This window comes from Pseudophryne corroboree, chromosome 7 (genome assembly GCF_028390025.1).
Source record: "Pseudophryne corroboree isolate aPseCor3 chromosome 7, aPseCor3.hap2, whole genome shotgun sequence".
NCBI lineage: Eukaryota > Metazoa > Chordata > Amphibia > Anura > Myobatrachidae > Pseudophryne > Pseudophryne corroboree.
This window is the reverse complement of record NC_086450.1, coordinates 122,495,297-122,519,690: the sequence shown is the minus strand read 5'-3', so window position 1 is coordinate 122,519,690 and position 24,394 is coordinate 122,495,297. Positions and strand designations below refer to the sequence as shown.

The window sequence follows — 24,394 nt, the reverse complement described above, 5'->3', positions numbered from 1 at the left end:
AATTCCTCCGTAGGAGCATTCCTGGCCTCACTACAAGCAACATATTTTCGCCATATACGGTGATAATGTTGAGCTGTCACGTCCTTCCTAGCCATTATCAGCGTAGGAATGACCTCATCCGGAATGCCTTTCTCTGCTAGGATCCGGCGTTCAACCGCCATGCCGTCAAACACAGCCGCGGTAAGTCTTGGAACAGACAGGGCCCCTGTTGCAACAAGTCCTGTCTTAGAGGAAGAGGCCACGGGTCCTCTGTGAGCCTTTCTTGCAGATCTGGATACCAAGTCCTTCGTGGCCAATCTGGAACAATGAGGATTGTTCTCACTCCTCTTTTTCTTATTATCCTCAGCACCTTGGGTATGAGAGGAAGAGGAGGAAATACATAGACCGACTGGAACACCCACGGTGTCACCAGGGCGTCCACAGCTATCGCCTGAGGGTCTCTTGACCTGGCGTAATACCTCTGTAGCTTTTTGTTGAGGCGGGATGCCATCATGTCCACCTGTGGCAGTTCCCACCGACTTGTAATCTGTGCGAAGACTTCCTGATGAAGTCCCCACTCTCCCGGGTGGAGGTCGTGTCTGCTGAGGAAGTCTGCTTCCCAGTTGTCCACTCCCGGGATGAACACTGCTGACAGTGCACTTACGTGATTCTCCGCCCAGCAAAGAATTCTGGTGGCTTCCGCCATCGCCACCCTGCTCCTTGTGCCGCCTTGTCGGTTTACATGAGCCACTGCGGTGATGTTGTCTGACTGAATCAGAACCGGTTGGTCGCGAAGCAGGGTCTCCGCTTGACGTAGGGCGTTGTATATGGCCCTTAGTTCCAGGATGTTGATGTGAAGGCAAGTCTCTTGACTTGACCACAGACCTTGGAAATTTCTTCCCTGTGTGACTGCTCCCCGACCTCGGAGGCTGGCGTCCGTGGTCACCAGGACCCAGTCCTGAATGCCGAATCTGCGGCCCTCGAGAAGATGAGCGCTCTGCTGCCACCACAGGAGTGACATCCTGGCCCTGGGGGATAGGGTGATTAACTGATGCATCTGAAGATGTGATCCGGACCACTTGTCCAGTAAGTCCCATTGAAAAGTCCTCGCATGGAACCTGCCGAAGGGAATGGCCTCGTATGATGCCACCATCTTTCCCAGGACTCGAGTGCAGTGATGTACTGACACCTGTTTTGGTTTTAATAGGTTCCTGACCAGTGTCATGAGTTCCTAAGATTTCTCTATCGGGAGATAAACCCTTTTCTGGTCGGTGTCTAGAATCATGCCCAGGAAAGGCAGACGAGTCGTAGGAACCAACTGCGACTTTGGAATATTCAGAATCCAGCCGTGTTGCCGTAACACTTCCAGAGAAAGTGCGACGCTGTTTAGCAACTGCTTTCTTGATCTCGCTTTTATGAGGAGATCGTCCAAGTACGGGATAATGGTGACCCCTTGCTTCCGCAGGAGTACCATCATTTCCGCCAATACCTTGGTAAATATTCTCGGTGCCGTGGAGAGACCAAACGGCAACGTCTGAAATTGGTAATGACAATCCTGTACCACAAATCTGAGGTACGCCTGATGAGGTGGATAAATGGGGACATGAAGGTATGCATCCTTTATGTCCAGAGACACCATAAAATCCCCCCTTCCAGGCTTGCGATGACCGCTCTCAGCGATTCCATCTTGAACTTGATCCTTTTTAGGTATATGTTCAGGGATTTTAAATTCAATATGGGTCTGACCGAACCGTCCGGTTTCGGGACTACAAACATGGTCGAATAAAAACCCCTTCCCTGTTGAAGGAGGGGAACCTTGACCACCACCTGTTGAAGATACAATTTGTGAATTGCAGTTAACACTATTTCCCTCTCGTGGGGGGAAGCTGGTAGGGCCAATTTGAGGTATCGGTGAGGGGGCATCTCTTCGAATTCCAGCTTGTATCCCTGAGACACATGTGCAGCTTCTTACCTCTGCCCCTGCCTCTGGCAAGAAAGGACGCACCTCGGACTTTCTTGTTTCTTTGTGATCGAAAGGACTGCATTTGATAATACGGTGCTCTCTTAGGCTGTGAGGGAATAAAAGGCAAAAAATTTGACTTTCCAGCTGTAGCTGTGGAGACCAGGTCCGAGAGACCCTCCCCAAACAATTCCTCACCCTTGTAAGGTAAAACCTCCATATGCTTTTTTGAGTCGGCATCACCTGTCCATTGCCGAGTCCACAGGACCCTTCTGGCAGAAGTCGACATAGCATTTATTCCAGAACCCAGTAGACTAATGTCTCTTTGAGCATCTCTCATATATAGGACAGCGTCTTTAATATGCCCCAGGGTCAACAATACAGTATCCTTGTCTAAGGTATCAATTTCCTCAGATAAGGTATCCGTCCATGCTGCTACCACTACACACCCAGGCCGACGCGATTGCCGGCCTCAGTAAGGTACCTGAATGTGTATAAATGGACTTCAGGGTAACCTCCTGTTTGCGATCCGCAGCATCTTTGAGGGTAGCCGCATCCTATGACGGCAGGGCTACCTTCTTGGATAAGCGTGTTAAAGCTTTGTCCACCCTAGGGGAGGATTCCCAGCGTAACCTGTCCGTTGGCGGGAAAGAATACGCCATAAGAATCCTTTTGGAAATCTGCAGTTTTTTATCTGGAGATTCCCAAGCCTTTTCACATAACTCATTTAGCTCGTGTGAGGGGGGAAAGGTTACCACCGGCTTCTTTCCCCCATACATATGCACCCTCTTGTCAGGGACTGGGGTTTCCTCTGTGATGTGCAACACATCCTTAATTGCTATAATCATATAACGGATGGATTTAGCCAATTTTGGCTGTAACTTTGCATCATCGTAATCGACACTGGAGTCAGAATCCATGTCAGTATCTGTGTCAACAGTTTGGGATAGTGGGCGCTTCTGAGACCCTGACGGCCTCTGTGACATAGGATCAGGCACGGGTTGGGACCCTGACTGTCCCGAGGCTTCAGCTTTTTCTAACTTTTTATGCAAGGAATTAACATTATCATTTAAAACCTTCCACATATCCATCCAATCAGGTGTCGGCGCCGTCGGCGGAGACACCACATTCATTTGCTCCCGCTCTGCTTCCACATAGCCTTCCTCATCAGACATGTCGACACAAGCGTACCGACACACCACACACACAGGGAATGCCCTCTCTGAAGACAGTTCCCCCACAAGGCCCTTTGGAGAGACAGAGAGAGAGTATGCCAGCACACACCCCAGCGCTATAAACCCAGGAATAACACAGTAACTTAATGTTAACCCAGTAGCTGCTGTTATATTGCTTTTTGCGCCTAATTATGTGCCCCCCCTCTCTTTTTACCCTCTTCTACCGTGTATCTACAGGGGAGAGCCTGGGGAGCTTCCTCTCAGCGGAGCTGTGGAGAAAAAATGGCGCTGGTGAGTGCTGAGGAAGAAGCCCCGCCCCCTCGGCGGCGGGCTTCTGTACCGCTTAAATATGCAATTTTTTGGCGGGGGCTCATACATATACACAGTGCCCAGCTGTATATATGCTTAACTTTGCCAAAAGAGGTCCCAAATGCAGCCCAGGGCGCCCCCCCGCGCCCTGCACCCTTACAGTGACCGGAGTATGTGTAGGTGTGTGGAGCAATGGCGCACAGCTGCAGTGCTGTGCGTTACCTCAGTGAAGAACACTGAGTCTTCTGCCGCCTGTGAAGTCTTCTTTGCTTCTCATACTCAACCGGCTTCTGTCTTCCAGCTCTGCGAGGGGGACGGCGGCGCGGCTCCGGGACCGGACGGCGAGGGTGAGATCCTGCGTACCGATCCCTCTGGAGCTAATGGTGTCCAGTAGCCTAAGAAGCAGGACCTAGCTTCAGAGAGTAGGGCTGCTTCTCTCCCCTCTGTCCCACGATGCAGGGAGTCTGTTGCCAGCAGAGCTCCCTGAAAATAAAAAACCTAACAAAATACTTTCTCTCAGCAAACTCAGTAGAGCTCACTGAAAAGCACCCAGCTCGTCTGGGCACAGTATCAAACTGAGGTCTGGAGGAGGGGCATAGAGGGAGGAGCCAGTGCACACCAGAACCTAAATTCTTTCTTAAAGTGCCCATGTTTCCTGCGGAGCCCGTCTATCCCCATGGTCCTTACGGAGTCCCCAGCATCCACTAGGACGTTAGAGAAATAAGTATTATTTTAACACAAAGGGCCGGATGTAATGCCGCACAAGTTCGACGGCCGTGCAGGATGCCGGCCGAACTCTGACTTATTTTTAAAGGGGAAATCAATTACAAGGCAAAACCATTCCTTGTAAGTGATTGCCCCTTTAAAAAAAGCCTGAGTTCGACCGACATGCCGTCCTTCCGCTGAACTCGGGCGGCATTACATCCGACCCAAAGTACCTGGATGAAAGGACATGCATGCAAATATGGCTAGAGAAACATATTTTATTTACATATCTTGCTGAGGTTAATTTAACATTATTTTAAGGTTAACTTAAAACCACTGAGATAGGCACTTGCAAAAGCTGCCGCTTAGTAAATCTAGCTACTATTGATTTTCCATAATTTCCGATAAGTGGATATACTGTACAGTAGGTTCCTAAAACTGTTAACTTAATTAACTTTGGAAGCATTGGCTATTTTATGGCCAGAGTAAATGAGACAGCCTTGGTAACATAATCTAGTTTCTTACATTATGGTACATAACCAGGTACGCTATTTGTAAGAGATTCTGCATTCAATCCTAAATGCCACCATCTACCATGTCCTACCATGATAAGATGATTACATATTCTGCTAACTCAATCTTCTTGTTGTGTTAATTGGTTCACAAATACAGATGCAATTAAATAATGGGCCTAATTCAGAATGGATCTCTATTCAGAGAAATCGCAAATCGAGTGATTATCAAACGACTGCGCATGTGTAGTGTTCACATTGCGCATGTGCATGCGCGAAGGAAATAGCGACAAAAATTACATAAAGATTGTAATCACAATATAGCCGCTGTTTGACTGACAGGAATCTGGCATTTGGGGGCGGAAGCCTGACATTTTTTGGGTGTATTTGAAAAACGCAGACGTGCCCAGCGTTTTTGGGGAGGGTCTCTGATGTCAGTGCAGACCACTTCCAGGCCGTCTCAGTTGCAGATTAGCGGCAGCCTCAGACCTACTCACATTTGCTCAGATGGCAAATATTCTTCGATGTTCCGGGAATTGCGTGTGCATCTGTGAGGAATAGCGATCTGCAATGCATTTGCAATTTTGCACGGGGCGTGTTTTCTTCCTGTCAGGCGGCGCCTTTCTACTCGCAGACAACTGCAATTTCTCAGAATAGCGATCCATGCCGAATGCCAGGCCCAATATCCGATATATAAAGGAAAGGAAAATGTTTATGTCACGCCATTTTTTTAGAATTGTAAATGTACACTTTTGTGTTAAGCTTAAAATTTCAGCAAGAGATGGTAAATGTATTAAACTTTATCTAGTACCCAGAAAACCAATAAATAAATAATACCCCTTTCACACCGCCAATGCCATATCCCACCCGGTAATTGGAAACGGATCTTTCCCAGGTGGGATCCGGCATTGGACCCTATCAGCAGGGGGCGGAGCAAGCAGCGGCGCTGGGAGATGAACACATCTCCGCGCCGCCTCTTCCTATGTAGTGAACGGGTCCCGGGTCCCTTTCACACTGCACACCGACTCGCGTTGACCGGGCAATATGCCGGGTCGATATCGGGTTATTTATGCAGTGTGAAAGGGGTATAAAATTTACAAAAATGTTGTTACTGTTCTGTCTGTTGGTTATAGAAAAACAGCATCATCTTCTCTTTAACAGAACATTTATAAAAAGCAAAAAGAAAGCAAATGATACCTCTTTCACACCGCACAAATAACCCGGTATCGTCCCGGGATATTGCCGGGTCGACACGGGTCGGTGTGCGTTGTGAAAGGGCCATGGTCGAAGTCCCGGGTCACCTGTCCCGGTAATTGAACCCAGAAATAAAATAGTGCTATTCCCGGGTTGAATACCGGGTCAGTGGCAGCGTGAACAGGTTCCCAGGTCGATGCGATCACGACATAAGGATAAGTTCATCTCCCAGCGCCACCTCCACCTCCACTGCCGCCTCCGCCCCCCGCCACTATGGCAACCGACCCAGCAAATTGCCGGGTCGGGAAGCCTACAGTTAGGGTCCAATGCCAGATCCCACCCGGGAAGGACCCGTTTCCAATTCCCGAGTGGGATCCGGCATTGGCAATGTGAAAGGGGTATGACTGTGTTGGTTTATTGTATTTCCCTTTTTACTCTAAACTGAGCAGTCTGAAAATAAAAGTTTTAAAATGTGAACATGTAGACAGGAGGTGTGGTGGCGGAGAAACAAATATTCTGCAGGGTTGCGCGGAACAGCAGATTTGCAATGCAGTCTGCACTGAACAGCAGATTTGCAATACACGCTGTTGTTGAAGTTAGATGTTAACTTTTAATTCCAAATTGCATAACCTTGCAAGAACATTGACAGTGTGATTTCTTTCTAGGTCATAGACCACACAGGGCAGCTATCAGGGTGGGACTGTGGGGACTGATGTCCCGGGCCTATACAGAGAGGGGAGCCCACCCCTGGCTCCTACCGCCAACACTTGTAGAGCTGCACCAGTCTATGAATCGACAGCAGGCTGATGCGCAGGGAGGACTACTTAAAACTAGCCTGATCTGCACTCTGTAAACAGTTCCTGTAGTAGGTCCGCAACATTCCACCTATATGTAATGTCACAATGTATGACATCACATGGGGGTGGAGCAGTGCAGCAGAATCTTTTTTTTCGGGAGGGAGGGGCCTTGTCTATTTGGTCAGTCCCGGGCCCCACAATTTCTGATGGCAGCCCTGAGATCACATAATAAGAGGTGACTTGTTATATCCGTAAGAATGCTTAGTAGGGGTGTAATATCTATTATATGATGGCTTAAGTGTCCGTTTAGCTGCAGGGAGTCACCACCCCCTTCACAGTTCTCATTGGATGCTTGAGGGAGTTCCCATCTGCCCCTCTTATATAGGGAGAGATTTACATTAGATTTTACCTATAATTTAATATAATGTACATGACAAAGGCTAGCTAGAAGCTAAATGTTCGCTATTTAAGAGGCTTGATACACCTTCCCCATAGCTCCTGAAGTGATAACATCAGTTCTCACCAATTATAAGCTTTTACATCAAAACTCAACTTACATACAGGTATTGTATACAATAATAATTTGTAAACATATATATTACCAGCAGTGATGGTATATAAGGAGGAAAATAATTGCAGTTCACCTTACTGGAGCATTTTAGTGGTGGGGTAGTGACTGTGGACAGGTGTGCAACAGAGGAATGCATATACTTTAGACATGCATCATAAAGAGTACATTTCTATGTGGTGAGTGATGCTGATCCTACTTTAATCGACACATATTGGTAATTATCACAGCCCCACTAGCACCTGGCTCTTTAATGTTTACATGGGGTTGAGAGAGTTTATTGACAATTATCTCTATTGGCGGAGGGGCAATAAAGTATCTTCACTTTTTTCCAGTACTCCCTGGACTAGAGCTAGGCTTGTATGTGCTTAATAATGTTTTAATGGGGGGGGGGGGGGGGGAGTTTAGGCTGCAGGGAGGGGGATTAGGGTTAGGCACCACCATGGGGAGGTTAGGTTTTGGCACTAAGGGGGGAGGATAAGGGTTAGGCTGCGGAAAGGGGGGGGGGTTAGGTTTATGCACTAAGGGGGAGGTTTTTGATTAGGCCGCAATAAGGGAGGGTTAGGGTCAGAGGGGTTAGGGAGGGTTTGAATACTTACCTCGCATCTGTCAGGATCGTGACCATCGGAATGCCGGTTTCAATATTGTGACCGCCAGCATCCTGTCCGCTGGGCTCAGATACCGATCCCAGGCTTATCAATATCATCTTCTCAAAGGGAAGAGTCTGTCTTACTAGTGCTGGCTGGTGTAAGTAGTTGGAAACTGCTGGGGTCTATACATGGCAACCACAGTCCTGCCACTTGGAGGGGGTGGGAAGGGGATGAGGTCCTTAGATCTAAAATTCTTATTTGAATACCAAAATAAAAGTCTATATTAATTTGTAAAAAATAAAATAAAATACAAATAATATATAGCAGCAGGAATCACAGATAACAGGCATATTCTTATCCTGCAAGTGTTTTACATTCTAATGCCTTCTTCAAATGAGATTTGCATATTTATGTCATGTACCTTAACCAACAACAGGAAGGAAATACATTTGCATTCCATAATATTGGTTGACCTTGGGAGAAAACATTTCATGCAAATATAGACACATACAGTATATTATACAGAACTACCCACACAGCAGCAGCAGTTCTGGTCACCTGGAAAATGTCACCAACTGAAAAACTGCACCTAAATGTGCACTAAAATTGTAAGGTCATAGGTGTTTCTATAATGGGTGCACACGGGCCCCTGGGTGCAGGGAGGGCCCACACCGCACACACTGCACCCATTTTTAATACTTACCTTTCCAGAGTCCAGCGTCAGGTGCTGCAGTCGCAGTGAAAATCGCCACCAAAATGGCCACCGCGCAAGCGCAGTAGCCAAATTGGTCTCCGGAACATGGCAGGGGCGACATGTTTCCGGAGACCTGTGCATGCACAATGCCGGAGACTACAGCGACATACAGAGGAGGATGCACACGGGCCCCTTCCTCTGTTAAAACGCCCCTGTGTAAGGTACCTGGTTCATTTAATTTACCTCATACATGTTACTTGTCTGTTTAATATTTATGTTAATAGATATTCTATTAACAAGTAACATTTATCAGGAAAGGTGTTTCTAAAGGCAGTAACTATTTATGAAACAGGTACCTTACATTTTTAGGTGCACAGTAAGGTGCCACTTTTTAAGTTGTTGATATTTTACGTCTGAAAAGTACAATGGAAGAAAACCCATCCCAAATGGAATTGGGTAAAGAAATGACAAGCAGGGAGATTTGGTAATAACACTTTTATGTTTGCCAATAAAATAAAAACAAAGCAAAAACTAAAAAAATATATTTCTTTTATATATGAAGTTAGAAGATAATATGCATTGCTCATTGTCAATATTGTCTAATTGAAAACCTACCCACCTTCAGGCCTACAGGCGCACATATTCCCAAATAAAGAATAGGGAGTTGTTAAGCTCATGGGGGCTTCCTCCCAATTTGCCTAATTGTGAAGTCATCTGCAAGAGCTGATTTAACCACATTTAAAAAATGTAAAAGGGTGCAGGAATTTGAAGCGGCTAAGATTTCGGGAAGTCAGCAGTCAAATTGAAAGCAGCAATGTTTAATATGGCAAATTGGTTTTGCCTTACTAAACATTGGCAATTTAAATTTGACTGTTAACTCCCCGAAATCTCAGCAGTTTCAGAATGCCACACCCGTTTATACTTGTCCTACTGTATATAAGGGATATTTTGCCCCCTGCTGTAAATGGAATACATACGAATCACCGGTGGCCGGGCTGCCAGCTGTCGAGATACCGACAGCGGTATCCCGGCTGTCAGTATGCCGGCAACTAGGCGAGCGCTAGAAAGCCCCTTGCAGGCTGGCTGTACTCGCCACCCTACGCTCGCCACCAGTTTTATTCTACCTCTATGGGTGTCGTGGAAACCCATAGAGGGAGAATAGCCTGGCTCGCCGTTTTTTTACGGCGGCTGCCTTTCACCGCCTGTCGGGATTCCGACATCGGCATTGTGACCGACGGGATCCCGACAGGTGGTCTCCTGATTGCCTCCACAGTAAATGATACGTACAGTATATTAGAAACGACAGAAGAGTTTCATGATACCTGCTTCAGGACATATTTAAATATTTGTAAACTAAACAGCATTGTAATTATGAAAAATCTTTTAATATTAATATAAAACACTGCCCATTACTGCAATCCACACTCCTGAGATAATTAATATCCTACCTGTCTCCCTTGTGTAGAGTAGTAGCTGTTTATAAAAACATGTAACCACTCTAAATAAATGCGTAAGGGCTTCACCATTCCATCTTACATAGCTACTGGTCCAGACAGCGCGCATTTGTCTCTCCTATTCCAGGACCATTCAAGAAATCCTCTCTTAACCCTGGGATAGGAGAAATACTTTCACACTGGCTGGACTAGTAGGAAGGTCAGGGAAAGTGCTGCAGTGTATTGACTTACAAGGTGGTTAGGTGAGTGGTACTGTAGTAATGGGTTCAACCTTTTTTAACGGTACTTGCCTATCAAACACAGGTATAACAGAAATGGATCTTTCTTATAGTAAATATTTGCAAACTACTTGCCCCAATTTAATACTGGACGGCAGTTCATTTCTCAAAGATTTTGTAAATGTCTTTTTTGAAAGAAAGTCTTTTACAGTGACATTATTAACAAATTCTGTCATAGGGGTATATTCAATTGATATCGGATCCGTTCTGAAAGGATCCGACATCTGAGTATTCAATGAGCAGCCAAATCCGAAAGGATTTGGCCATTCACGACAATGCCAATCCGACTTTTCTTAAAGTCGGATTGACATTGTTGGAAACAGGGCCAAAACCTGTCGGATTTGACCGCCACTTCCGACAAAACACGTGGATCTGCGGCTATTCCACCGATCCACGTGTTTTCCGACTTGTCGGAAAGTCTGAGGGGGCACTGAACAGGTCGGAAGCCCTTCCGACCTAAAAAAGTCAGAAACTGCCGTCAGTTTCCAACAAGAATTGAAAACACCCAATAAACGTAAAAAATTATTTGCATTATAAACAGCTATTTATAACCTTATACTGTACAACTTTTGTTTCTCTTTGTAACAGTAATATGATATTTTGGATTAGTTTGCCAGAAATAGAAATATTAGGCTAATATTGCTAATCTTTCCATAAGCCAACGTGTTATTCCTAAAAATTAGTTGATAAAGAAGTGGATGAAAGGCCGAGATAAATAGACCAAAATCCCTTCTCAGGTCTTAAGTGCCTCCTATGCAGATGCCCCTTTCCCCATAAAACAGACACACACTATGTCAGCTTGACGTGAGAGTATACCTCCAACATCAGTATATGAAAACACTCATTTTAATTACTTCCCAGCCCACCACAATTTGGAACAAAGGTCCTGATTGTGGGACAATCCCCTGAAAATTGTTACCATCCCATCACAATCAGGACAGTTAGGATGCATGTTGTAAGAATGAAATACTTAAAGTACTGTATGATGGAACTTGTGTAATTAAATCCTACCTACATAAGATGAAAAATAACTAGCACCTGACGAGGCCATGAAACCCAAAAATAAGCACTTGAAGTATATCCCACATGCTGGAATAATATCATGGGCTATACAGTTGCTTATTGCCAAGACAAATGTTTTATGCTGGAATACTAATTAGCAGAAAAGGATATGAATGTACCAAAATCTTTATTGATATTTTTCTAATAGGATTGAAGGGAGTTAAAATGTACAAGGCAGACGTGGCACTGAAGCGGAAGATTGTTTTCCCTCTATTCAATACTATAAAGGTCTAGAAGGAAAGAAGACAAATAAGTGTTAGTAAAAGCAAAAGAACAAGAAAAGGATAACAATAAAATAATACATCTAAAAGGAAGCTTATATAAAATCTGTATCAGCTGAGCCATTGTACCACAAAGCACTAAAAGAAAAGATCTGATAATACAGTGTATCTAGTATACTGATAATTTCTATAGAAAGGAGGAGCCTGTTGTCCGAGGATACAGTATATTAAAGTACAAGTTGAGTATCCCATATCCAAAAAGTCCAAAATTCGTAATACAGATGCTCCTGTGTCGTTGTTGCGGCAAGCAGAGCTTCATAGCATTAGCTGCGCTAAGTCGCACCCCCATGTAAAATGAATGTACTATATAGCAGGTGTGTGCGTACGCGTGCTCCTGCTATCCCGTGACTCGCATGCCACGATGGATGCGCAGAAGGACACATCTGTTTTTTGAAAATAGGATTTTAAATACCTACTGGTAAATCCTTTTCTCTTAGTCCGTAGAGGATGCTGGAGATGCTTCAAGAACCATGGGGTATAGACGGGATCCGCAGGAGACATGGGCACTTTAAGACTTTAAAAGGGGTGTGAACTGGCTCCTCCCTCTATGCCTCTCCTCCAGACTCCAGTTATAGGAACTGTGCCCAGGGAGACGGACATTTAGAGGAAAAGGATTTATTTAATTTTTAAAACTAAGGTGAGATACATACCAGCTCACACCTAAAACACGTCGTATAACATGGCATTCAACAACAACGCATGCAACGGCATGACCAACATCAGCCATAGCCTGACTGAACTTAACTCAACAGGAGTGTAACCATAACCAACTGCAGATACAGCCCTCACTGGGACGGGCGCCCAGCATCCTCTACGGACTAAGAGAAAAAGATTTACCGGTAGGTATTAAAATCCTATTTTCTCATACGTCCTAGAGGATGCTGGGGATGCTTAAAAAACCATGGGGTTTATACCAAAGCTCTAGAACGGGCGGGAGAGTGCGGATGAATCTGCAGTGCTGATTGACCAAACAAGAGGTCCTCCTCAGCCAGGGTATCAAACTTGTAAAACTTCAGAAAGGTGTTTGAGTAGCAGCTTGGCAAAGCTGTAATGCCGAGACCCCTCGGGCAGCCGCCCAGGATGAGCCCACCTTTCTGGTAGAATGGGCTTTTACCGATTTCGGTAACGGCAATCCTGCCGTAGAATGAGACTGCTGAATCGTATTACAGATCCATCGCGCAATAGTCTGATTAGAAGCAGGAGCCCCAATCTTGTTGGGAGCCCACAGGACAAACAGAGCTTCTGTTTCCCTAAGCTGTGCCGTCCTGGCGACATAGATCTTCAAAGCTCTGACCACATCGAGAGACTTTGACTCCGCCAAGGCGTCAGTAGCCACTGGCACCACAATTGGCTGATTTACATGAAATGGTGAAACCACTTTTGGCAGAAATTGCAGATGAGTTCTCAACTCAGCTCTATCAGCATGGAAGATTAAATAGGGGCTTTTGTGAGACAAAGCCGCCAACTCAGATACCCGCCTTGTGGATGCCAAGGCCAACAATATGACTACTTTTCAAGTAAGGAATTTTAACTCAACCTTACGTAAAAGTTCAAAACAATGAGATTGCAGGAACTGCAATACCACATTTAGATCCCACGGTGCCACTGGGGGCACAAATGGAGGTTGGATGTGTAGCACACCTTTCACGAAGGTCTGAACTTCTGGAAGGGAGGCCAATTCTTTTTGAAAGACAATAGATAAGGCCGAAATTTGTACTTTAATAGAGCCCAACTTTAGGCCCGCATCCACACCTGCTTGCAAAAAATGGAGCAAACGCCCCAGCTGAAATTCTTCCGTAGGAGCCTTCTTGGATTCACACCAAGACACATATTTCCTCCAAATACGGTGGTAATGCTTTGCCGTTACTTCCTTTCTAGCCTGAATCAGAGTGGGAATGACTTCACTGGGAATACCCTTTTTGGATAGGATCTGGCGTTCAACCACCATGCCGTCAAATGCAGCTGCGGTAAGTCCTGATACACGCACGGACCTTGTTGTAACAGGTCCTCCCGTAGAGGAAGCAGCCAGGGATCTTCTATGAGCAACTCCTGAAGATCTGGATACCAGGCCCTCCTTGGCCAATCTGGAACAATGAGTACCGCCTGACCCTTGTTCTTCTATAATCTTTATCCCCTTTGGAATGAGTGGAAGTGGAGGGAACACATAGCCCGACGGAAACACCCACGGTGTCACTAGGGTGTTCACCGCTATTGCTTGAGGGTCCCTCGACCTGGAACAATATCTCTGAAGTTTCTTGTTGAAGTGGGACGCCATTATGTCTATTTGAGGAATTCTCCAACGACTTGTCACTTCTGCAAAGACCTCTTGATGAAGACCCCACTCTCCTGGATGGAGATCGTGTCTGCTGAGGAAGTTTGCTTCCCAGTTGTCCACTCCTGGAATGAAGACCGCTGACAGTGCGCTTGCACGTCTTTTCGCCCAGCGAAGGACTTTCGTGGCCTCGGCCATCGCCGCTCTGCTCTTTGTACTGCCCTGGCGGTTTATGTACGCCACTGCTGTTCTGTTGTCTGACTGAATCAAGACTGGCAGACCGCGAAGAAGATGTTCCGCTTGCAGAATGCCGTTGTAAATGGCCCTTAATTCCAGAATGTTTATGTGCAGACAAGTTTCCTGGCTTGACCATTTTCCCTGAAAATTTCTCCCTTGTGTGACTGCTCCCCAGCCTCGGAGACTTGCCTCTGTTGTCACCAAGATCCAATCCTGAATCCCGAACCTGCGTCCCTCCAAAAGGTGAGAACTGTGCAGCCACCACATGAGGGAGATCCTGGTCCTGGAAGATAGGATTATTTTCCGGTGCATGTCCAGGTGAGACCCGGACCACTTGTCCAACAGGTCCCACTGAAAGACCCTGGCACGGAACCTGCCATACGGAATGGCCTCATAGGCCACCACCATCTTCCTCAGCAGCCGAGTGCATTGAAGAACTGACACTTTTGCTGGTTTCAGAATCTGTTTTACCATGTTCTGTATTTTCAGAGCCTTGTCCACTGGAAGAAAAACTCTCTGTAATTCTGTATCCAGAATCATACCCAGGAACGACAGGCGTGTCGTCGGAACCAACTGTGATTTTGGCAAGTTTAGGAGCCAACCATGTTGTTGCAGAATCATCAGTGAGAGCGCAACATTCTTCAGCAATTGCTCCTTGGATCTCGCCTTTATGAGGAGATCGTCCAAGTACGGGATAATTGTGACTCCCTGCTTGCGCAGGAGAACCATCTTTTCCGCCATAACCTTGGTTAAAATCCGCGGTGCCGTGGACAGACCAAACGGCAACGTCTGAAATTGGTAATGACAATCCTGAGCCGCAAACCTCAGGTATGCCTGATGTGGAGGATATATGGGAACGTGTAAGTAAGCATCCTTTATGTTGACTGACACCATAAAATCCCCCTCCTCCAGACTGGAGATCACTGCTCGGAGAGATTCCATTTTGAAATTGAACCTTTTCAGAAAGAAATTTAGAGATTTTAGGTTCAGAATCGGTCTGACTGAGCCATCCGGCTTCGGGACCACGAACAGACTCGAATAAAAACCCTCCCCCCATTGTGACGGGGGTACCGTGACAATGACTTGATTTTGACACAGCTTTAGTATCGCTGCACATACCACTTCTTTTCTAGATGAGAAGCTGGCAAGGCCGATTTGAAAAATCGGTGAGGGGGCACGTCCTGAAACTCTAATTTGTACCCTTGGGTTGCTATTTCTAATATCCAAGGATCTAGGTCCGAGCGCACCCAGACCTGACTGAAGAGTTTGAGATGTGCCCCCACCGGTGCGGACTCCCGCAGAGGAGCCCCAGCATCATGCGGTGGATTTGGTAGAAGCCGGAGAGGACTTGCCACAGCCTGTGACCTCTTTCCCCGTCCTCTACCTCTCGCAGCAAGGAAGGAGGACCCTCGTCCTTTTTTGAATTTATTGGTCCGAAAGGACTGCATCTGATAGTGGGGCATTTTATTTTGTTGTGCAGGAACATAAAGTCAAAATGACGACTTACCCACGGTAGCCGTAGATACCAGGTCAGTGAGGCCGTCACCAAACAAGACACTACCGTTAAACGATAGAGACTCCATAGCCTTCTTCGAGTCAGCATCAGCATTCCATTGATGAATCCACAATGCCCTTCTAGCCGAGACAGCCATTGCATTGGCCCTTGATCCCAAAAGGCCAATATCCCTTGCAGCTTCTTTTAAATATGCTGCAGCGTCAGTGATATGACCCAGAGTCAAAAGCACACTATCCCTGTCTAGGGAATCCATCTCAGATGACAAGTTATCTGCCCTTTTTTCAAAAGCGCTACTCACCCATGCTGAAGCAACGGCAGGCCTGAGAAGTGAACCAGTAGTGACATAAATGGATTTTAGTGTATTTTCCTGCTCACGATCCGCAGGCAGCCGTGTCCGGAGAAGGAAGCACCACCTTCTTGGACAGACGCGATAGCGCTTTGTCCACCGAGGGGATTAACTCCCACTTTTCTCTGTCCCCAGAGGGGAACGGATATGCCACTGGAATTCTTTTGGGAACCTGTACCTTCCTGCCAGGATTTTCCCAAGCCTGTTCAAAAAGAGCGTTCAGTTCATGAGTGGGAGGAAACGCTACCTCAGGTTTCTTTCCTTTAAACATACCGACCCTAGTATCAGGAACAGTAGGGTCCTCCGTGATATGTAATACGTCTTTTATCGCCACAATCATGTCCTGAATACTTTTGGCCAGTTTAGGATTTAATCTGGCATCACTATAGTCGACACTGGAATCAGAGTCTGTGTCGGTATCTGTCTCTGCTATCTGGGTAAATGCACGTTTCTGTGACCCTGAAGGGGTCTGAGCTTGTGACAATGCATATTTCATGGATTTCCTCCATGTCTGGTTCTTAGACTCTGATTTATCTAATCTCTTAGTCAACCGAGCCACACTTGCATTCAAAACACTCAACATATTTACCCACTCAGCAATCGGCGGTGCCGAGACGGTCACTCCCACAGTCTTTTCTGTCCCCACACCGGCCTCCTCCTGGGAAGAGCACTTAGCCTCAGACATGTCGACACACATTTACCGACACCTACAAGCACACTGGCTATAGGGGACAGACCCACAGCAAAGCCTGTTAGAAAGACACAGAAGGAGTTTGCCAGCTCACAACCCAGCGCCCAACCCGGTACTGAGACTTTACATACAATGCCTCAGACCAGCTAGCGCTTTAATAATAAAGATAATAGCACCAAAACTACTGTGCCCCCCCCCCCCCCCCCCCCCTTTGCACCCTGTTACTTGAACAGCAGTGTGGAGGTCGGGGCCAGCGTCTCTGCAGCTTCTGTGAAGAGAAAATGGCGCTGGTTAGAGCTGTGAGGACTAAGCCATGCCCTCTCACCGGCGCGCTTCAGTCCCGCTCAAATACATATATTTATACTGGCGGGGGATCTATATTTAATGCCTAGGCACTTTTAATATATGTATTTGCCAGTTTTAAGACTTAAGTATTCATGCTGCCCAGGGCGCCCCCCCTCTGCTCCCTGCACCCTGCAAGTGCCGCTGTGTGTGTGTGGGAGCATGGCGCGCAGCGCGACCGCTGCACAGTACCTCAACACTGAAGTCTTCTGCCATCACTGAAGTCTTCGTTTCTTCTTTTACTCACCCGGCTTCTTTCTTCTGGCTCTGCAAGGGGTTTGACGGCGCGGCTCTGGGAAAGAGCAGCTAGGCGGACCAAGTGATCGAACCCTCTAGAGCTAATGGTGTCCAGTAGCCTAAGAAGCAGAGCCTTTGAACTCACAGAAGTAGGTCTGCTTCTCTCCCGTCAGTCCCACGATGCAGGGAACCTGTTGTCAGCAGTGCTCCCTGAACATAAAAAAACCTAACATAAAGTCTTTTTCAGAGAAACTCAGTAGAGCTCCCCTGTTTGTGACCAGTCTCCCTGGGCACAGAATCTAACTGGAGTCTGGAGGAGGGGCATAGAGGGAGGAGCCAGTTCACACCCCTCTTAAAGTCTTAAAGTGACCATGTCTCCTGCGGATCCCGTCTATACCCCATGGTTCTTGAAGCATCCCCAGCATCCTCTAGGACGTATGAGAAATAAGGATTTTTTTGAGCATGACTGAGATATGGTCACCTTTGCTTTCTGATGGTTCAATGTACACAAACTGTGTTTTATGCACATATTTATTAAAAATAATGTCTAAAAATTATCTTCAGCTTAAACCTATAAGGCATACTTACCTATATTTTATTCTTCCTCTCAGGGAGAAGAACGGAGAGTAGATGCAGGTGGGCGGCAACAGGGGCGGACCAGTCAAATCATGTCATTAGGCCCCACCTCGCACAATAAATGTACCGTGATTGGCGCATATTTGCATAGGGGCAGGGCCAAAATGACGCATTTGAATAGAAACGCATCACTAGGCCCAGTGGCGTAAGTACGTCACAGTTGCCCGGAGGCAAGATAAATATTGGTGCCCCCCTATTTCCTACATTAAGATAAATATATGTATATATGTAGAAGTTTGTTTATAGGTCGGTGCGCTTATCTAATGTTCAAACGATCCCTTTCCGAAGGAGGGATTCACCGAATTGTCTATGTGCTGAGACTCAATTAGTCGTATCCGGGTCCGTATCTTCAACCTTCCAGCGAGGATTCTATACTTAAAAGACACCTCCCAAACCTCTTTGGTGGCAGCTCAGTTCTTCAGTAAATGACCTAGGTCGGTTCAGTCATGCGATTCTGTGGAGGTAGGGAAGAAGAACAAGCGCCATATGGTGTAGTAATTTAGGGCACAAAATAGGACCAAAAGAAGGACAAAATTTGGTAAGTACCGGATGACTTCTTGGAATTAGGCCTGTCAGACTCAGACTTTCACATCGGCTGTCCCCACCCTAATAGTACGTGCGAGCGTGGCTGGAGGTTCCTGTATGTGGTGGCAGAGATCAGGTTGGTGGGCGGGCTGGCCTCTCTCCTGATGAGCTATAACTGCCCTTCTTCTTTCTCCTCCTGCTGGCCAGAATTCTAACTATATTAAGTTATGTGTAATTGTCAGAGAAGTATTTTTCATATAGTTAAAGTTCTCATATTTCCTATACAGGAGCAAATAGCTTTATCAGTAAGGTGTCTGCTTCCAGTGTAATAGGTTGTGGTTTCTAATCCTGGGTGTGACACTTGTAAAATGTGTATATTCAGTATAATAAAGAGGGTGTGATGTGTAAGGTGCAGGGACCAGTGAGGAAGTCGGCCACTGAAAAGACAGCAATAGCTATCAATTAACTTAATTCAATGGTGTCACAGAATGGGAGGAGAGGTGCCCCCCTTCAGAGCAGGAGCCCGGCGGCAGATGACTCCGTTACCTCCCAGAGTTCTGCCTCGGACTAGGCCCCATACCCTCCTCTGGGACCCCTGGATTCTCGTCATTTCACCATTCTGCTCACTTCACTAGGGAGTGGGCGGGATGCGGGAGGTGTGCCCACTCTTGCAGGATTGCGGGGGACTGCCCTAAAAATCGTTTGTCTCCCGCAGAATTCCGGTAGAGTAGGCAAGTATGGTATAACGTGTATATGAAATAAATGAATTTTGTGTTGTGTACACAAACATGGCTTCATATGAAAAATTATTAAAAATATTGAACAGGTTGAGTATCCCTTATCCAAAATGCTTGGGACCAGAGGTATTTTGGATTTTCGGATTTTTCCGTATTTTGGAATAATTAGATACCATAATGAGATATCAAGGTGATGGGACCTAAATCTAAGCACAGAATGCATTTATGTTACATTTACACCTTATACACACAGCCTGAAGGTCATTTTAGCCAATATTTTTTTATAACTTTATGCATTAAACAAAGTGTGTCTACATTCACACAATTCATTTATGTTTCATATACACCTTATATACACAGCCTGAAGGTCATTTAATACAATATTATTAATAACTTTGTGTATTAAACAAAGTTCAGGTACATTGAGCCATCAAAAAACAAAGATTTCACTATCTTACTCTCACTAAAAAAAGTCCGTATTTCGGAATATTCCGTATTTCTGAATATTTGGATATGGGATACTCAACCTGTATAAAAATATTCAGGCTATTTGTATAATGTGTATATGAAACATAAATGCATACTATGTTTAGACTTGGGTGAGGTTCCACCTACAAGATATCTCATTGTGGTATGCAAATATTCCAAAATACAATATCCAAGATACTTCTGGTCCTAAGCATTTAGAATATGGGAGACTCAATCTCTATTACCATAATTTTTCCATTGAGTGCTCATTCAGTGAAACAGAATATGTACACTTATATGCCATCATATATTTTCAGGAAGACGATGGCTGCATATTTATAGACTTCGAGAACCAGGGCTAGATTCCTACTGTAGGCCCCTTAAACTCAAGAGCGTGTTCAATAAGCAGAACCTCCTTAGACAACTTCCCTTTTTAGGAGGGTAACTCAGTGGATAAATGTTCCAAAAAAGTGAATACTTCACAGCAGGTTGCATAACACAGGCATTATTCAGAAGACCTGGAATTTTGGCAGGTCCAAACAGAAGGTGTTAAGCTAAACATTTTCTCAACTGGAGCCCTATGGGGACATAAACCTCTACCTCACAGATAAGGGTTTCAAAATACATAATTCCATAGTTAAATGACAAAGCAATGTTCTCTAAACAGTAAACAAAAGCTCATATTTTCCATACATTTACATATTTTGCAGCAGGTGTGTTTTGTTTTTCAGCTCGGAAGAACACTTTAACGTAGAAAATAAATGGATTAATACAGTTGTTCCCGAACTGTGTTCCTAGACATCCTGGGGTGTCCCAAGGTTCTTGCAGGGGTGTCTCGGGTTTGTGGTCCAGGACAATCTCAAATTATATTATTTATGGTCAAAATGATAAGTAAAACCTGTGCTAGTGGCAGCCAAACATAAAACATGTGGACAAACAGAAGCACAACTGCACATCACCACATAACTAAACCTAGGTATGACAGGTATGCACAATTTACTTAATTATTATTATTATTTAAAAAAAAAATGTATTAATAAAAAATAGGGTGCCATGAAAAAATGCTCATACTATAAGGCGCTGTGATTCAAGAAAGTTTGGGAACCACTACCCAACTGCAATGGCAGAGAGGCCTCTAACAGACTTTAAGCCCCAACACAATGGGAATCTATATATCTTACCTCTTTTGTTATGTCGAGGTGCACCAACCCCACCAAAATACACATCAAAACAATGAATAGGCTATGTGACTCCAACCAAACACAACAGGACATAACCTTCCTACTCAAAGCTCTGTTGGCACCACAGGAATGCGGAAGGTACTATTCTGTATGTCTTTTGGGACTGCCCCTTTCTGCGCTCCTCCAAGAGGGAGGTATGCTCTTATTACAGATGTCTTTAAAGTTTACACTTCCCCATGACCCAGTGCTACTTAATTTATATCCCATCGTCATTCCCGAAATGGATGGCTATATCCTTGGGAATGTTTTGATATCAGTTAGGGCCACTATTGCCCAGTAATGGAAATCCCCTCCCACCCCCATCCTCCTCCCTCTAATCTGAACGATTGGTCGACCAGGCTCTTAATCTACTGTTGTTACTTCTGTGTGTATTTGCATGTACACTGCTTTCAGGCCTACCTGAATAAAAGTTATGAGAGCACAACCCCCTCACTTCCTCATTCCTCTTCTCCAGAGCATAAGAGGGCGTTAGTGTAAAAGCCGCCAAAATTTGGATACAGACCATACTCTGGGTCTTTAGCCCTCAAAGAGGTTCCCAACACAAACACCAAAATTGAAGGGATTGCCGACTTAGCCCCGAGTAGTCTAGAGAAGGCTATGGTTTTGTTGAAGAAGAGGAATGAGCAGTGCAATGAAGCAGCCATGGCCGCTAATAAGAATCCATCACGCTCCCATGCAGTGCTACAGGTTACCACGAGGCAGATGGTTAGTAATGGAATGCACACAAGCAAGATGTACATGGTTGATCTGGCCGGATCAGAGCAGGCAAGCCAGACTATGAAACAGTGGCTAGACCATGAAGGAGGGAGGTTACATCAAGTGCTCCGTTCTCATGCCCAGCAAGCTGACTTGGCTGCTAAAGGGAACACTGAGTGACAAAAGCAGAATGGTCATAGTGGCACATAACAGCCCTGCAGACAGTGCATGCGGAGACTCCTGCAGCACAGCTATGGGAGCAAGGCAAAGGCTATCAAGGCACGAGTGGAGAAGAACCATATCTGTGCTCCCCCCAAGACCCCTGAGGGTGACAGCGGGAACAAATTGCTGCAAAAGACATTTCTACCTCAGAGCCTGACCTTAAGAGCAAAGTGCACAGAACCAAGGACATCGCTGTTATGACATGCACTGTGGTTTTGCAGCAGAAATTGGCCCCTGTGGTTTCTGTCCCAAACCTGCATTTAAGGTGGAGAAGATGACTGTGCCTCCCACATAATATCTGAAAGCAGCGGAGTAGACAAAGTGGCAATAAAAGACACTCAAATTTTAGCTGAGCCGCAAGTTTCCATACTGGGAGCAATAGGACAATAGGAACACTGTGCCCCGTACTGAAGACATTGATATTATGATTCGCACAATAGTTTCACTGCATAACATGCCACCTGTAGTACTGATGGCAAAGGAGTCACCTGGCTGCACCTATGGTGGAGAGGAAACATCTCTATGCTCCCCACAAGATTCCTGAAGGTGAAAGAGGAATGAAAGTGCTGGTGAAAGACCCCCATCCTCTAGCACCTGACCATGAGAACACAGTGCCCAGCACTGAAGGCATTGCTACTATGAGATGCTCCATAGGTTCACTGCAAAACATGCCGCCTGTAGTACCTATGGCAAGGAGTCACCTGGCTGCACTTGTGGTGGATAAGAAACATCTACTGATCTACTGTATGTCCTCCCCACAAAACCCCTAAGTGTGAAAGAGGGATGGTGAAAGACCCTCAGCCTCCAGCCCCGGACCATAGGAGTGCTGTGCCTATCACTGAGGGCATTCATGTTATGAGACGCACCATAGGCTCACTGCATAACGTGCCACCTGTAGTACCTATGGCAAGAAATTGTTTGGCTCTGAGATCATGGCTACAGCTCTTCGCAGTGTACGTTCATGGTTTAGCCTTGTACGTGATTGTCCCTTTAAAAAAATGTCTGAGTTCGGCCTGCATCCCGCACACCCACCAAACTCGTACTTCATTATATCCCGGTCCTAGAATGTGCACGTAGAAGGCGATAGGAAGATCACCTGGACCTGATAATAACATCACCTGGGCCCATAAACAACATCTTTTGGGCATATAAACAACATCACTTGGGCCCATAAACAACATCACTTGGGCCCATAACACCACCACTTGGACCCATAACACAACCACTTGGTCCCACAAACCCAGCATATGTGAATCTTATAGCCGGTCTCAAGCACGGATAAATTGGGAGGGGTGGGTCCTGTGGCAAAGGAACCACAACGCCCAGCTATGTAACCAATGGCATGACAACTCTCAAATACCACAGCAAAAACTAGTTCATACAGCAGAACCGTATCACTTGAGCCCATAACAACATCACTTGGGCTCACACAACTTGAGCCAATAACAACATCAGTTAGACCCACATCACTTGAGTCCATAACAACATCACTTGGGATCATAATAATATAACTTGGGCCCACAAAAACATCACTCAGGCCCACAGTAGAACATCACTTTTGCCCACATAGTATCATAACTCGGGCCCATAACAACATCACTTGGGCCCATAACAACATCACTTTTGCTCACATCATTTGGGCCCATAATAACATCACTTGGGTCCACCTCACTTGGGCCCATAACAACATCACTATGGCCGGATATGAACATCACTTGAGCCTGATAAGAACATCGCTTAGGGGGAGGTTTATCTGGGTTTGGGGAGTGATGGAGTGGAAAGAGATAAGAGTGTGGCCAATTGGTTTCTGTCATGTTGCAGACTGTGCTTGTGCAGTGACAGTTGGTTGGTGCTTTGTCTCTTTTCACTTTCTCTTTCCAAGTTTTGATTAATCTCACCCTCAGGCCCATAAGAAAATCACTAGGGACCATAAGAAGATCACTCGGGTCAATGCGGTCAACTTACTGCATTGTCTGCTAATACCGTCAGACTATTATTAAACAACTTACTGATAATAAAAAAAAGAGTTATACAGGAGTTATATTAGCTCTATCTACAGCTGGCATTGAGGAACGGTAATGTAACTGACTTTTTTCTCAGGTACAGGTAAAACACTATTGCCCCAGACACATGTTGTTGGAGCAGAAGTGCTTTCTTGAATATTATTTTGGGTAAATTGGCATAAATCTCAATCTGCAAACTCTAGACTGATTTAAGGCATGGCTTTTAGTTAATGCCTAAGTAAATGGGATGCTACTCAGGAACTGTTTGCTGTGACATTTATTGCTAACCTTGTAGTGACAAGAGTGTATTGGCGGAGGAGATCAATCATTCAGCATGCATGTATGCAGAGGCGTCGGAACTGGGGGGTCAAGGGGGCAGCTCGCCCCCCCCCCCCCAAATATGAGAGGCGCTGCTGCCGATACACAGGAGGAGCGATGTGCGGTCAGCTGAAAGACCGCACATCACAACCTCCATGCAGGGACCCCAGTTCAATGGGGCTGGCCGCCACTCACTCCCCCCCCTCCACTTACCAGGGCTGGTTCACGGCCCCAGAGAAGTGCCGCGATTCGCGGGTGATAAGGGGGCGTTGCCTAATGCCGAGAAGTGCCTGCCTTTGATTACAGACCTATGGCTGGGGACTTGGTTGTGTCTGTCAGGTAAGAGTCT

General features: G+C 45.8%; 1 protein-coding gene across 1 annotated transcript in view; it reads right to left on the bottom strand.

Moving 5' to 3' along the window:
• The window catches only part of LOC134944764 (sodium channel protein type 2 subunit alpha-like), a 419,840-nt gene that overhangs the window by 269,370 nt on the left and 126,076 nt on the right, over positions 1-24,394 (bottom strand). The window contains exon 3 of the mRNA XM_063933615.1: positions 11,389-11,507. Within this exon, the coding sequence (XP_063789685.1) occupies positions 11,389-11,507 (119 nt within the window). The remainder of the gene's footprint in view (positions 1-11,388; positions 11,508-24,394) is intronic.